The sequence below is a fragment of the Coenobita brevimanus genome, chromosome 94 (genome assembly GCF_032717465.1).
Source record: "Coenobita brevimanus isolate Jiangsu-jjx chromosome 94, ASM3271746v2, whole genome shotgun sequence".
NCBI lineage: Eukaryota > Metazoa > Arthropoda > Malacostraca > Decapoda > Coenobitidae > Coenobita > Coenobita brevimanus.
The window spans coordinates 6147499-6162855 of record NC_137047.1 but is presented as its reverse complement, the minus strand read 5'-3'; the positions used below and the strand labels follow the sequence as shown (position 1 = coordinate 6162855).

General features: G+C 42.1%; 1 protein-coding gene across 7 annotated transcripts in view; it reads right to left on the bottom strand.

The window, feature by feature from the left end:
• LOC145412838 (uncharacterized) overlaps positions 1–15357 on the bottom strand; it is a 254288-nt gene that overhangs the window by 23313 nt on the left and 215618 nt on the right. For 6 of the 7 annotated variants that reach the window (XM_080282628.1, XM_080282629.1, XM_080282632.1 and 3 more), the window contains 4 exons: positions 11925–12089; positions 9077–9895; positions 7543–7593; positions 6103–6162 (listed from right to left, as the gene is read on the bottom strand). In XM_080282628.1, coding sequence (XP_080138754.1) covers positions 6103–6162; positions 7543–7593; positions 9077–9895; positions 11925–12089 — 1095 coding nt within the window. The remainder of the gene's footprint in view (positions 1–6102; positions 6163–7542; positions 7594–9076; positions 9896–11924; positions 12090–15357) is intronic. The other variant, XM_080282630.1, reaches the window with a different exon arrangement.

Below are 15357 nucleotides of genomic sequence, written 5' to 3'. Positions count from 1 at the left end.
GTTTGGGGAAGCTTGTTGTACTTCCCAAGAACCTCAGAGTGAATCAGGATGTTTACCTGGAGCTTCTGTGTGATCATTTACCAGACTCCTTCGAGCTAACAGGTGCACGAGTGTTTCAGCAGGACGGTGCACCTGCACACAAGGCCTAATCAGTCACCAATTGGCTTTGTGACTCCGAGGTATCATTCATGAAAGACTGGCCAGGAAATAGCCCAGACCTCAACCCGAATGAAAACCTCTGGTACCTCATAAAGAAGAGTCTCCAAGCAAAGGACGTAAGCTCTCTGCCTAAACTGGAAGCCGCCATTTGTGACTCCTGGGACAAAATACCCCTCCAGCACCTAAGGAGCCTCGCCCTTTCACTTCCAAGACGTCTCAGGCCCGTGAAGAAGCGTAAAGGCTACCCTACGAAGCACTAAAGGTAAATAAAATGCATTATTTATATGTTTTTTCAATGTTGAAAGGTTTGTTTCTTTGGAGGGACGCAGGGTGCTTGATACTTCTGAAGAGTACTGTATATATATATATATATATATATATATATATATATATATATATGCAATCCCTCCAAGATCCAATGTAATAGAGCCCAAGCAATGTTTGGGACTTGGGAAAAAAAAGCCCCTGGACAGGTACAGTCAAGTTGCCTATGGCGCATACTTCTATGGCACAGTTTTCTATGACATGGCAAAGTGCCAGACCCCCCCAAAAACGAACCACACACATAAAATACCTATGGTGTGGGCGCGGCAAGGTTTGAAATGCGTGGGCAAATTCCCCTGGTCAGCACACTCCCGTTTATAAACAAAGAAGATGGCGACCACTTCAGCTCCAATTGTGGCCTCTTTTCTCTCTTATGAGGAGGTTAAACTTCACCAAATTCACTGTGTTAAGTAATGAAACATTGAAGATTCTTTTAGTATTGTGACTAGTTTATAGGTTTGTTCATAAAACCGCTATGAACGGGTTAGTGACGAAGCACCTATCTCTGAGCTAAGACAAAATATAATGCCTCCCATCATCATCATGATGTACTGTATATAAGAATGATTATTACGTTAAATGTAATTTTTGGTGACAATTGAGCATACAAATTTCATCAAATAAACTTCATCAATCAGTGCTTAACCAGGCAGCCTTGGCCATCTTTAATGTTTTGGTCGGTCAGCTGATCTGTGTCTACTTGGCCGAGCTTCTTTACGCTCGATCTGCAGCGCGTGGTATTGCCCAAGTAGACACAAGGCTGATCATCCTCCCGTTTTTTTGTACCTATGGTTACGTGTAATACATGCATTGACTGACTGTTTGATAGTGTGCGTGTGTAAAGTGGGGAAAAATGGGTTAAAGTGGGGTGAAAAGGGGGACTTTGGGTGAACATCCAGAACCAAATACCATTTTTCCCATAGGTTTCGTTATTTCTACAGCACGGGGGTGGTCCAGAACGAATTAGCCGTGCCTTAGGCGACGACTGTACTTATAGACCCCAACCCAACGTAACTTTGAAAGCCACCTAAATAACTCCCTACTGGACATGCACAGCACCTATTTAAGACCCTATGTACACAAACAGGGGACAGAAACCATAAAATAAATGAAAAGGAACCAAAGAATGAGAAATTAGGAGTAAGGGAAATATTTAGCAGTGTATGGGGTACTTACGACACATCCGTGGCTGTCACAAAGATTAACCCGCCTCCTCTATGGCTCCGACAATGATGAAGGTGCATTTGGAGCACATACAGTAATCCAGTGTTGTGCTGCACTTTTTCCTTTGCACTGTGAATTATAATTTTTTAACAATGCACATTCTGTTCTTACTTGCACCATGCCATGTGCAACAAGCCAGTGTTGCACTCAGCACTTAATCCTTTGCACTCTGATTTCTAATGTCTTAACACTGCACAACACTGTAAATTCCCCTGTGGTCTAGTGGCAGCTGGGCCTGTAGCAGGTTGGGCATCACCACGAAAGCGAGCACGTGGGCAGCCATGGCGACGATCGAGCAGTCACAACGGTAGGTTGGTGGGAAGTGGGGAGGATGCAGGGGCGCTCTAGTGGACGTCACCGGAACTACGCGCCAAAAACACAGTTGTTCATCACCGTGCGGCAAATTTAGAGTAGGGATGAATATATACAGTAATCCCTCTACTTTCTGGACGCTCACTTTCTGGACATCCCCACTTACCGGACATTGTGGGCCTGGACCATCGGAACCGAAAAATGGCCAAAAAAAGAAAAAAATCCCAAAAAATCCAAATTTTTTCCCACCCATAATTTGAAATTGCCACGTGGAGCCAAACAGCTGCTTACACCATGGCCCCTTCACCCCTTCCTTCCCTCCCCCTCCCCCCTTCCCTGTCAGGGTTGCCATTTGTTATTTTTCATTATCAAATGTGGGCCATTTTGGTAATGAAAAATTCGTTTGGTAATGAATCAGAATAATGCATTACCAAACGGATTTTTCACATGTATGAGGATACACAGGATGGAGATGGTGGATTGTTAGCTCTCTCTGATTAATCTGCTACCCTACATAGCGTGAAAATAATCATCGTGCTGTTAATTATAAGGAGAGTGATTACATGTACAGTAGAACCTCTTTGGTCCGGACCCCTTTAATCAGGATTTCTGTTAATTCGGACAAAATTTAAAAATAAGCTCCAAAAATATGTTGAAAGTAATTCTAAAGTCATTTTCAGTAACGGCGCGGAAAGCGATCGTCATTCGTTTAGTGTCGGATCACGCTAGGTCGCAACATGGGCGCCTGTTTAAACACACACTAGCATTCTTTCCATCAACTAGTTCACCAACAATTTATATTTTTTCGCTGTATTTCAAAAGTTACTCCTCCTTACCATGCCCCTTAATGCAAGTGTAGCTTCTCCAATGAATAAAGGTGTTAAAAGGAGGAGTTTGCTTACACAAAAATGGGTCAGAATATTCTGCAGTGTTTAATGATTACTGTAGGTTATTTTTTGTACTTAAATGTGCTGTACTTGTACATCAAACATTAGCTTCTTGCCCATATGGGCGTTATCAATATGCCAAAGATGATAATGTATTTTTTGCCTACATAAGTTTTATTTTTATTCCAAATATTAGTTAATTAATTAATTTATTTTTATGCCTACATGGGCCTTAGTCACTTATTACAATTTAAAATGTAGGCTAGTTTCTTGTCATGGCCTTACCTGTAAATTATGCAATATAAAACTATCGTACATGATTAGTTTGGTTATTTTAGTATCCTTTCATCTTTTGCAGTTGCGTAGAGTTGACATATGTCACATATGTTAATAATTAACAAACATACCATATGTAGATAGTTTTTGGTATGAACTGGAGATTACCCTGATGGTCCGGACAATCTGCTAATTCGGACAACCCTTCCCCCCATACAGTCTGAATGAGACAGGTTCTACTATATTTCCACTTGTATATATAATTAGTGAAGAAAAAATGCTAGCTTTAAAATTTGGTAATGAATGGTTAAATTTGGTAATGAAAGTTGAGGAGATTGGTAATGTGGCCGTTGCGATCTGGCAACTCTGTTTCTCTGACATCAACAGTTACTCCCAAACTTTGATTGTGAACAGATCCTTATCGCACTGGAAGCCACACACACTCGTTTTTTGTGAATAAACAATGAATATACTGCAATACCTCGCTTCTAGACCACATGGGAATTTACAGTGTTAAGAAATTTGAACTTAGAGTGCAAAGGATCAACTGTGGAGTGAAAATTGGCAGTTTATCTGGCGGTTAGAACTGCAGTGGTGCAGTTAAGAACAATGTGCAGTGTTAAACAATTATAACTCACAGTGCAAAGAATTAAGTGCAGAATAACACTGGATTATTGTACGTGCTTCAAGAGCATTTTCTATCTATCTATCTATCTATTGCCAGACGCCTCAATCCCGTTTGGGGTGGCCACAAACAAATCGCCTCCAAGTCGCCCTGTCCCCCACCATTTCACTCCCCTGCTCCCAACTCACACCCCCCTCTCTCATATACCTCTCCACCCCATCTCTCCATCTCATCCTAGGCCTCCCCCTCCCTCTTTCCCCCTCCACCTCACTCACATACACTCTCTTCGTCAGTCTTTCACCCTCCATCCTCTCCACATGGCCAAACCACCTCAGTGTGTTCCTCATAACGCTTCCTATCACATCCACATCAACACCACAACGCTCCTTTATATCCTCATTCATCAGCCTGTCTCTCCATGTGACTCCACAGGCTCCTCTTAAATAACTCATTTCCACGGCTCTCACTCTTGACTTGTGTCCTTCCAACAATGTCCAAGCTTCACTTCCGTACGTTAGAGTTGGTATCACAATACTGTCATGTAGTAACTTTTTCACTTCCATGCTCACTTCCCTGTTTCTTATCACTGCTTTCAAAGAACCAGCAACCTTTCTTCCCTGCTGTACCCTTTCAAGCACTTCACCCTCCAAACCTCCATCCTTACTCATCACACTACCCAAGTACTTAAACGTACTCACATTTTCCAATTTCTCACCATCCAACCTCGCTGTACATTCACTGACTTCACCTCTCTCAAAGACCATCACTTTACTCTTCCCTACATTCACCTTTAGATTCCGTTTCTTACACACTCTCTCAAACTCATCCACCAAGCCTTGCAGCTCCCCTTCGTCTTCACTCAACAACACGGTATCATCTGCAAACAACAGTACAGGGAGTTTCCAAACACTATCCTCTCTCACCAGGGCCACTCCAACATCCACTACCCTACCTTGTACCTCTTTTATTACCCCATCCATGTACAGATTGAACAACCATGGAGACATGACACATCCCTGTTTCAACCCAACTTTCAAAGAGAAAAATTCACTTAGTTCACCATCCACACGCACTGCAGCCTTCGCACCATCGTACATACTCTTCACAGCATTCAACAACTTCCCATCTATTCCATATATTCTTAACACTTTCCACAATCCTAGTCTATCCACCCTGTCATATGCTTTCTCCAAATCCATGAAAGCCGCATACAACTTCTTTCCCTTCTCTAGAAACTTTTCCACTAAAGATCTGAGAATGAATATCTGATCTACACAACCTCTTCCCTTCCTAAAGCCTCCCTGTTCTTCTCCAACTAATTTCTCTGTTCTTTCTCTAACTCTGTCAATAAGTATCCTACCATATACTTTTCCTATTATACTAAGAAGACAAATGCCCCTATGATTACCACACACTTCTTTTTCCCCTTTTCCTTTGTACAAGGGAATAATTATACCTGACTTCCAATCCTCCGGGACTCTACCTTCCTCCCAGGCCAATCTGCACCACCTCCAAAACCTTAGAAAGGCAGCCACAAACGTGATGTAATTACCCTGGCTGAGGTACAGTCACTTCTAATTCCATTATATGCATGTCCGGTAGGGAGTTATTTAGGTGGCTTTCAAAGTTAGGCTGGGTTAGGGTCTATAAGTACCAGTCCAGGAGGCTGTTGCCCACTATCCAGACAGGACCACTTTCCGGACGTGCCTTTGGCTCTATTACGTCGGATAGTGGAGGGATTACTGTATATATATATATATATATATATATATATATATATATATATATATATATATATTTTAACATACTGACTTTTTGGCCATTTTTGGTGTCCCAGATGTCCGGATATCTTAGGGAATAATCCGAGACTTGGACTAATGGACCCAAGCCCAAAATGTTCGGGACTTGGGGTGTCCGGGTCTTAAAGGGATTACTTAATTTTATGTATATATGTACATACATACATACATGTGTATTTAATTACAATGACTTTTCTTTCCTCACAGATATTCCACCTCACCTCCCATACCATATATACTGTACATGTATACTGTATATTACTTCACCATTCATATCTACAAAGTGTTGAAGTCAGGCTAAACCGTTTCCCCTTCACAATAAACACACTATCAAAAGGCAAATACCTAATTATATACAGGTAACTGCTATACAATTCCTGTACTCCATTATGGAGAAACACATTTTTCTTAGCAAATACTGATCTAAGTGGAAATAAGGTAACTGTTAAAAAAAATAACTTCTCTGCTACAGTTGTGAAAAACTAAAGGACAATACCTTTACAGCCACCTCTTGAACCTCAGCAGGGGCAGCAGTTTCTTCTATCGGAGCAGCAGCCTGTAGTAAACAACATATATTAAACAGCTGCAATGTGGTGGTGCTGATGAGAGGTGGGGGTAGGGTTATCCCAGTTCCAGGATTTTAACTGATATCAAAACCAATATAGTACTGTACTCAATTTTCCGTCGCTGCCAATATTGTTAACGTGCCATTACTTAACAGGTACTGATACTTCAGTATGGATTAGTAATGAATGATATATATATACATACATACAACCATACAGTGTATATATATATCTATGTATATATAGATATATATAGATATCTATATATATATATATATATATATCATCCTCATCACCTAAACCTGTGTTTTCCCATAAGGAGTGTAGGAGCCCGGGGCCAGGCAAGTTGATCCTGACATTTAAGATGAGAGCGACCAGCAATCATTTTTAAAAAGTAGAGAGAGAGAGAGAGAGAGAGAGAGAGAGAGAGAGAGAGAGAGAGAGAGAGAGAGAGAGAGAGAGAGAGAGAGAGAGGGAGAGAGAGAGAGAGAGGGGGGGGGGGGATAAGCAGTATCTCAGAGGGTCTTATGACTCATACTGACGAGGTACTGTACCATGGATGAACCTACTGGGTACATGTTGCTCTTACAGTTAACTGGAGCAATGATGAAGGCTCTCCCCACTCACTTCTCCCATCTACAGTGGAGGCACCAAAAAGAAAGTAAACCTAACCTGGGAGAATAAGGGAGAGCTGGGAAAGGAAAGGAGAAGACATCCAATTTATCAATTAGGTCTAACAAAAATGTCTAACCACATCTTGAATTGCACCACTGAGAACTGTCAACTACCTCTGCTGGTGCTCTAACTGATTTCATATACAATAACCTCTCAATTATCCATTGTTGCAATATCCATCCCAACGCAATATCCAGCATTGCAAGCTCGGCTCTATTAACCCTCTCATACATGAGGAATCGGTAAAAAATCCAACCGCTTGAACCTTTTCAATGTGTGTTGCGTTCAAGTGAAATCCAACCAGTCACACTTTTTTGACGCAGGTTGTGTCCAGCTATATAGGTTGCGATAGTTTTTCGCCACGATTTTTGGTTGTGTCATTCAACTTTCTCCCCTGCCCTTATTTAAAACTATTGTTATGAAACTGCTACAAGTTATAAAAGAATAAATGATCTTCCTAATGAACAAAAGAGAGAGAGAGAGAAAATTAATTACCATATTTTATCGTTCACTCATTTATTCAACACTGATTTCTCACGCATATAAAAACATTTTGTTAATGCTTGTTGAGAGAAAGCTGTACAAAAGATTAATTTCTGGACACTTCACTGCTTACTAAGGTTGACTTAAACACAATACCAATTCACGTAATTTATGTTCTTAAGGATCTCCATGCTAAACAATATTTCACTCACCTCTTCCTTCTGAGTCTCTTCCTCAGCAGTGGGAATTTCCTCCTTCTGTTCCTATGTACAATTAAACTGTTAGTGCAAAGAAAATAAAAATGATTTTTTTTTCTATTAGTAAGAACCCTAAATTCAAAATACATATTCTCAAGTAGATGACTTCTCTATCAAAATCAGCTATCTTGAACAAAAGACTGCTCTTAAATCTTTTTTAAATAAATGCTTGTTAATATGTTTGACACAAGTTAATCATTACTTCCACTGCAGGTCCAGTATGCAAAATGTGCCATTAACACTAGTAATCAATGTAAGCATTAAGCAGATTATGTTACAGTCATGATGCTACAGCACTTCTGATAGCTTGCTCAACTGTGGGAGTGGGAGTGGGAACGAAGAGAAGGTTTGTTGACGGTCCCTTGTCAAAAGGGCAGTGTCAGGGAATACCAAGTCAGTCAACCACTGTCTAACCACCTTTATCCCTTTGTCGTCCTCTTGGGTTTTAGAGTAATAAAACTCATTAAAGCCTACTCACATGCAATCCTGCACACACTACTCACTTTGGGGAGGGGGGGGTGCCAACAGGCAATACTATTGTTAAAACCATTCCAGTTTTTTACAAAGTAGGTTAAAACTGGAAATAACTGCAAGTGGAACACTAAAAGGCATGGCAAAACATCCACCAAAGTACTTGGGGAGAAAAAAAAAAAAAAAAGAAGAAGAAAAAAAAAAAGTCTACACTTTAAAATTCAAGTCGGTGCCGTCACTGGTCTGGTTGGTCTGCTCGCACACTTATTGGTACGTATGTGTAATGTGAAGACAGTCAATGAAGAAAAGAGCTCTAACTGGCCAATGTGAGACATTTAAAATAGGATTATATTAAGAGAGAAATAAGTGTAAAACAGAAACATATTTTTGGATTGTATATCATACCTTCCAAAAAGCAACCTATTTCACAGCAGAAAAAGAATACACACCAAAAAAAGTACAAAAATTTGCTACAATATTCCTAATATTACCAGAGGGTGCATTTGTGCTGTGTGTGTGTGTGTGTGTGTGTGTGTGTGTGTGTGTGTGTGTGTGTTACATATACCTGAGGGGAGTCCCAGGAAGGGGTGTCGACAGCATCCTTTACCCCCCTGCTCTGTGCTTCACCACCCACCTCGCTCAACCCATTCCCCTGGTACTCTCCCTTTTCCTTATCTTCACTATAAGTGGCATCGTGGGTTAAAGTCACAGCGTTTTGTTCTGATACACACACACTTCCTATGAACCCTTCTGAGACCACAATTTCATTCTCAGCCTCCAACTTACATGTATCTTGCAGCTGGGAGGTGGATTTGTTAGTATTACACACCTCAAAGTCTTCTACAGTTCTAGTTTGTTGATTTAGTGGAAAGGGTGATTCTACAAAATCCTGAGATTCTGATGCAGTATTAAACTCTTCTACATGTGGGTTAGTTAGGGAGGGTTCTACATTGGTATTTAGTACCTGAATTACTTCCTTGATAGGTAAGGACTCAAAAACAGGTTTTTCATGAGTCACCTGTGAAGGTGGAAGAGGTGGTGTGGTATCTGCAACTTCTGGTTCTGACTCTATCACTGGTGCTGTCTCAACAACTGGTGTGGCTTCAGTGACTGGTGCAGTCTCAAATGGTGTGGGTTCAGTGACTGGTGCCATCTCAACTGGTGCGGCTTCAGTGACTGGTGCAGTCTCAAATGGTGTGGGTTCAGTGACTGGTGCCGTCTCAACTGCTGTGGCTTCAGTAACTGGTGCCATCTCAGATGGTGTGGCTTCAGTGACTGGTGCCATCTCAACTTGTGTGGCTTCGGTGACTGGTGCTCTCTCAACTAGAGTGGTTTCAGTGACTGATGCCATCTCAATAGGTGCTGCTTCAGTGACTGGTGCCATCTCAATAGGTGTAGCTTCAACTGGTACTGTTTCAGCTACTGGGGCAGCTTCCATGACTGGTGCAGCATCAACTGATGTAGCTTCAGTTACCAGTGCTGTCTCAACAACTGGTGAGGCTTTCGTTACTATTGTTGACTCTGAAACTGTCTCCTGAGGAGCAATTACAGTAATACATTCTTCAGAGGCAGTAGGGGCAGCTTCAACTTCTGTAACTAGTTTTTCAGGTACAGGAGGGGCTGGTGAGGATACAACAACAGGAACTTCTGAGGCAGGCGGCAAAGAAGACTCTACAGTAGTTGCTTGGGGAGCTGGTTCTATGACTGGTTCTTCAGTGGGGACAGGAGAATCATCTACCCTGGGCTCCTTTGAAGGTGAAGGTGCAGGAGCTGCTTCCACAACATGCTCTGGTATGGACTCTTGGATGGGAGCAGACTCTGTAGCTTGTGGGGGTGCCTGTTCAAGAAGAGCATTAGATGCAGGGTGAGCACTGATGGGGTTTACACAAGTGGATTGGGGGGCTTCAGGCGAGGCTTCGCTTGTTACTTCCACCTCTGTGTGTGAGGGGGCTGGTGAGGCTTCAGACTCCGAGACCTGTTCGGGCTGAGCGAGGGGGGCAGTGTGGTCGGCCTGAGACTCTAGGGGAGTGGGGGATGGGGTCACCGGGAGAGGGGGGGCTGCCTCACTCGTCTCCTCCAGCAAGCTCTAAAAGGGGGCAGGTGGCAAGAAGGTGAACATACCACTGTTAGCAATTTTTAAACACAAAACTGACCACAGGCAGCCCTACATTTTGACAGTGTTGTGTAGTAGGTTCATACATCCTCTGCACCTTAACCAGCCATCCACTCTTGCACCTCCAATCTAATAAATTTATTTTAATCTTTCATAGCTTTCAGTATAAGAAGCTGAGAATTAATCTCTTAGAAGAAAACTGCTTCAAGCAATAAATTCTGGTTTAGCTACATGACATGCCTTGTCCATTACTTGAAAATAGTAAAAGTTGAATTGGTATTTAATAAATGGAAATTAATTTCAAATACCTTTTAAAAGATTTCATTAATAAATTCTGATATAAAGTTCAAGTTAGTATTTGCACACTGTCATGCTGCCAGCACACAACAGTTATGGCAAAATATATTTCAAGTACATTCCGTACACGTACACAAAGTCTTTGAGACACTGCAGCCAGTCTCTTGGGCTTCATGCAACATTTGTGTTCCATTGCCTTGTGGTAACACAGTGGCCTGACAGGTACAATAACAGAGAAAAAGACTACATGCAAGAACACATACAGTAAGTGCAAGAGGGAGGTGATGTGAGAGCAGTATTGCCTTGGCTATCTATTGTCCCACTACCTGTACACCGCTCCAGTAAAATTTCTATGGGGGGGAAAAAAAAAATGTGTTGTGTAAAGGGGTTAAACATTCAACATAGAACAGTAAACCCAAGAGGGAGGGAGGGAGGGGGGCACCAATACATGTGTCAATCCATCATGCTAGTTGTGATGAATGATATTAGTGTCAAGCAACTCATGATGCAAGTTGCAATGACCTATGAAGAACAAACTCATGATGCAAGTTGCAATGACCTATGAAAAATAAAGTTCTTGCAATGGCATGTTACAGAGTCCATTATAACCACTTATCTGTACACATTGCCACACAAAAACAGTGAATTACTGTGAAATAGCATTGCTATACAAGCTTTATAAAGTGCTCTTTCCACAAATGTCATCATTACAGAGCTGCCATTTACTACAATTTGATCTGCTGTATTAATTTGACAGCACAGAAGTATTTATACAGTAATTCAACACAATATGAGCTACACTGTATGCCCTAAAGTATGTATTGTAACAAAAACTATGTACACTAGTTACACTATTAAATGAACTGATAATAGCAGCTCAAGCAAGTAGTGAGCAAGCTGTTGCAATAAATGTGCGTGTACACCAACCAGCCGCAAGACGGTCACGAGCAGTTAAGGTGTATGTACTGTACTGCAGTCTGCCAGTGCACACACCAACGTTTGAGTAGCAGTAACACGGTTAATAACAACCAGCAACACTGGGGATTAGGGGAGAGGCAAACTAAAACTAAAGAGGGAATAAGAATGGGGCAGTATATATACAGGGAGCAGTATAAACAGGACAAAGGGAGGGGAGGAACCACATAACACTAAGGTGCAGGTAAGAAGAACCAACTGCATCCAAATATGCCATTTGAGTGCCTTTCTTCTTATTACTTTATATTTATTTATTTATTTTTTTAATACAAATTTCTATTTAACTAAGTCCCACATAAGCATTTCCATTATGACTGGCAGTTTTCCTGAAAAAATGTTCATGGGACACTCAAGCTAAAAAATGATCAAACATGACATGAGACTCAGTTCTGGCCAGGGTCATCTGTACATGACTGAGGTGGGCAGCTGAACTAGGGTAGTGAGTGGAAGAGGGAATGGGCAGATGTCATCAAATTTTTACCTCCTGTGCTGGAGCTGCCTCCTGCTTTACTTCTTCAACTGGAGCAACCACCTCTTCCTTTTTCTCCTCAGCAGCTGGAGCTGCTGCCTCTTCCTTCTTTTCCTCTGTTACTGGAGCAGCTGCTGCCTCTTCCTTTACCTCCTTTTGTTCTTCCTCAGCCTTGGCCTGAAATAAAAAGATGTGTAAAGATGTGTTGCATCCAACAGGTTTGATCACTTTAAATACACATACTGTACTGGGCTGTATTGTAAATACGCACATGACTCAAGTGTACTGTCTATCTATCTACCTATTTATTGCCAGATGCCTCAATTACAAAATTGGTGGCCACATACAAATCACCTCCATGTTGCCCTGTCCAATGCCATTTCACTGCCCTGCTCCCAGCTCACACTTCCCTCTCTCATATACAGTACCTCTCCACTCCATCCCTCCCTCTCATCCTCAGCCTCCCCCTCCCTCTTCCTCCTTCTATCTCACTCACATACACTCTCCTCATTAGTCTCTCACTCTCCATCCTCTCCATATGGCCAAACCACCTCAATGTATCCACATCCACACCACAATGCTCCTCCACATCCTCATTTGTCAGTGTCTCTCTCCACGTAACTCCGCATTGACAGTGTAGTGTCAATGACAAAAAATATATACTGTACAAGATATTTAAATACTATACAGCACTTGCAAACAAGTCCAAGTCTTAACTATACAACAAACGCAACTAAAATGTTACAAAGGGTACAGGAAAGTACTACCATCATGCAACTGATCTCTAATTAACATAATGCACTGTACAGTACTGTATAAATTAGTTCCTGTTTGCTTAGTCAAAGCCATTATGTGGGTAATTCAGAATTCCCTGTTGTGTCAATTTCTTTTATTTTGGAGCATTAACTATCAGACTCTTCTTTATTTACTTTACACAAACAAGAACAAAGGCTGAAAGCTTACAAAAGCAGTTCCTTCTATGGAAAGCAAACCAAGATCCACTAATTTTGACATGCTTAGACATTGCATATGAAAGATCTAGAGACCACAGACAAAGAGAAAAACTAAGGATAACCATCTTTTTATGACGGTATGAGAATACTGAACTGAGAATTTCTTGATGCACAAAGCTGGAGTTCCTGTATAACAAAGTCCTTGTGCTGCCATCATATTCTTCAGTTATATGAAGAATGATAAATAAAAGATAGTGGTGAACAGTGGGGATATTAAATATACCTAGGGACAGCACTGTAACTGGTTGTTGAATGAAGAGTTTGACGGGAACAGGGAAGGTTTAGAACCAGCAGATCTAGTATTTGGTCATTGTCAATTGATTGACGCTGCTAATGTGTGCAGGGCAATAGGCAGGATGCAGGTGGGGAAGGCAAACAGGTGTGTCTGGGTTGACTGCTGAAATGCTGAAGGCCTCGGGAGATATAGGAGTGGGGTTAGTTACTGACTTCAGAAATATGATTATATATCAGTGTGTTTTCCCAGATGGTTGGATGCAAAGAGTGACTGCAAATGTGTACAAGAGGAAGGGTGATGCCCTGGAAAGAGGAAATTAAAGAGGCATAAAGCTTTTGGACCAGATATTGAGGGTAAAGGAGAGAGTCCTAAAAGGTATGATTACAGAAAGAGTGAACATGGATGAGATGCAGTTTGGGTTTCTGCCAGGCAAAGGCATCACTGATGCTGTATTCACTGTTTGACAGCTTTGGGAAAAATATAAAAGGTAAGAACAGGGATCAGTACTTTGTTTCTGTTGACTTGGAGAAGCCCTTTGCCACAGTCCCTAGGGAGGTGGTGAAGTGGGCAATAAGAAAGCTTGGGATTGAGGTGTGGCTGGTTAGGGTGGTTATGGCTATACATGTGGGTGCTTGCATCCAAGCAAGAGTGAATGGAGATTTGAGTGATGAGTTTTCTGTGAATGTTGGTGTGCAGCAAGGGTCAGTCTTGAGCCCTCTGTTGTTTGTCATGGGACGTGAAGCCCTCTCACATGACTTCAGAAATAAACTCCAGGGGGAGAAGCTGTATGCCAATGATTTGGTGTTGATTGAAAAGAATGAAAGGGATGTGGAGGAGAGATGTAGGAAGTGGAGAGATGGTATGGGACACAAGGGCATGAGAGATAATGTAGATAAAACAAAAGTGATGGTACCTAGGGAAGGACCGTCAAAGAAAAGGGAGAATGGCCATGTGTGATCTGTCACAAGGGCATAGGATGTAATTCCATCTAGTGCAGCATTTGTGATACGTGGGTGCGTAAGACATGTAGTGGTATTAGAGGCAGACTGCAAGACAATGCTGATTTCCTGTGTGCAGTGTGTCGGGGAGAGCATGTGGAGACCGTCACACGTGAATGGATTGATATTGCTGGCGAGTCTCTTGTGTGTGTGGAAGAGTTTTGTTATTTGGAAGAAAAGAGTTGGAGATGGGGCTGCAGCTAGCTCTGTAGCTAAAGTGAGGAGTGGCTGGAAAAAAGTTCTGGGAGCTGTTGCCTCTCCTGACATTGAGAGGACTCTCCCTCTGCTAAAGGATCTTTGTACAGTATGCAGCATGTTTTAGGAGTGATATGCTGTATGGAAGAGAGACCTTGGTGGTAAAGGAAGAGGATATTCGCAGGCTCAAACATACAGAAATGACAATGATTTGGTGGATGTGCAGTGCGTCCTTGAGTGTGAGGCCTGGGGGGCCTAGGTTTACGATGGAAGAGTCAAGAGGTAGGATGGGACTGAAGTGTATTGGTGTTGTGATGAGAGGGGTAGATTGAGGTGGTTTGGGCATGTGGAGAGGATGTGGGATGACAAATGGGTGCAGAAAGAGAGAGGTGTTAACGCTGGGGGTAGAGTTGTGAGAGGCAGACAGAAAAAGACCTGGGAGGAGGTCACTGAGCATGATCTCAGGGATCTAACTATCTGTCTATTGCCAGACACCTTAATCCCAATAGGGGTGGCCACAAACAAAATTTACACCTCCATGTTGCCCTGTCCCCTGCCATTCCACTGCCCTGCTCCCAGCTCACACCCCTCTCTCTCATATACCTCTCCACTCCATCCCTCCATCTCATTCACATACACTATCTTTGTTAGCCTCTCGCTCTCCATCCTCTCGACATGTCCAAACCACATTAATGTATTTCTCCTAATGCTTTCTATCACATCCACACCATGATGCTCCTTCACCTCCTCATTTGTCAGTCTGTCTCTTCATTTAACTCCACATGCTTCTCTCAAATAACCCATTTCCACTGCTCTCACTCTTGACTTATGTCCTTCCAACAAGGTCCAAGCTTCACTTCCATATGTCAGAATTGGTATCGCAATACTGTCATGCAATGACTTTTATACCAACACTTCTTATCACTGCTTTCAAAGAACTAGCAACCTTTCTTCTTTTTTGTACCCTTTCAAGAACTTCACCCTCCAAACTTCCATCCTTACCC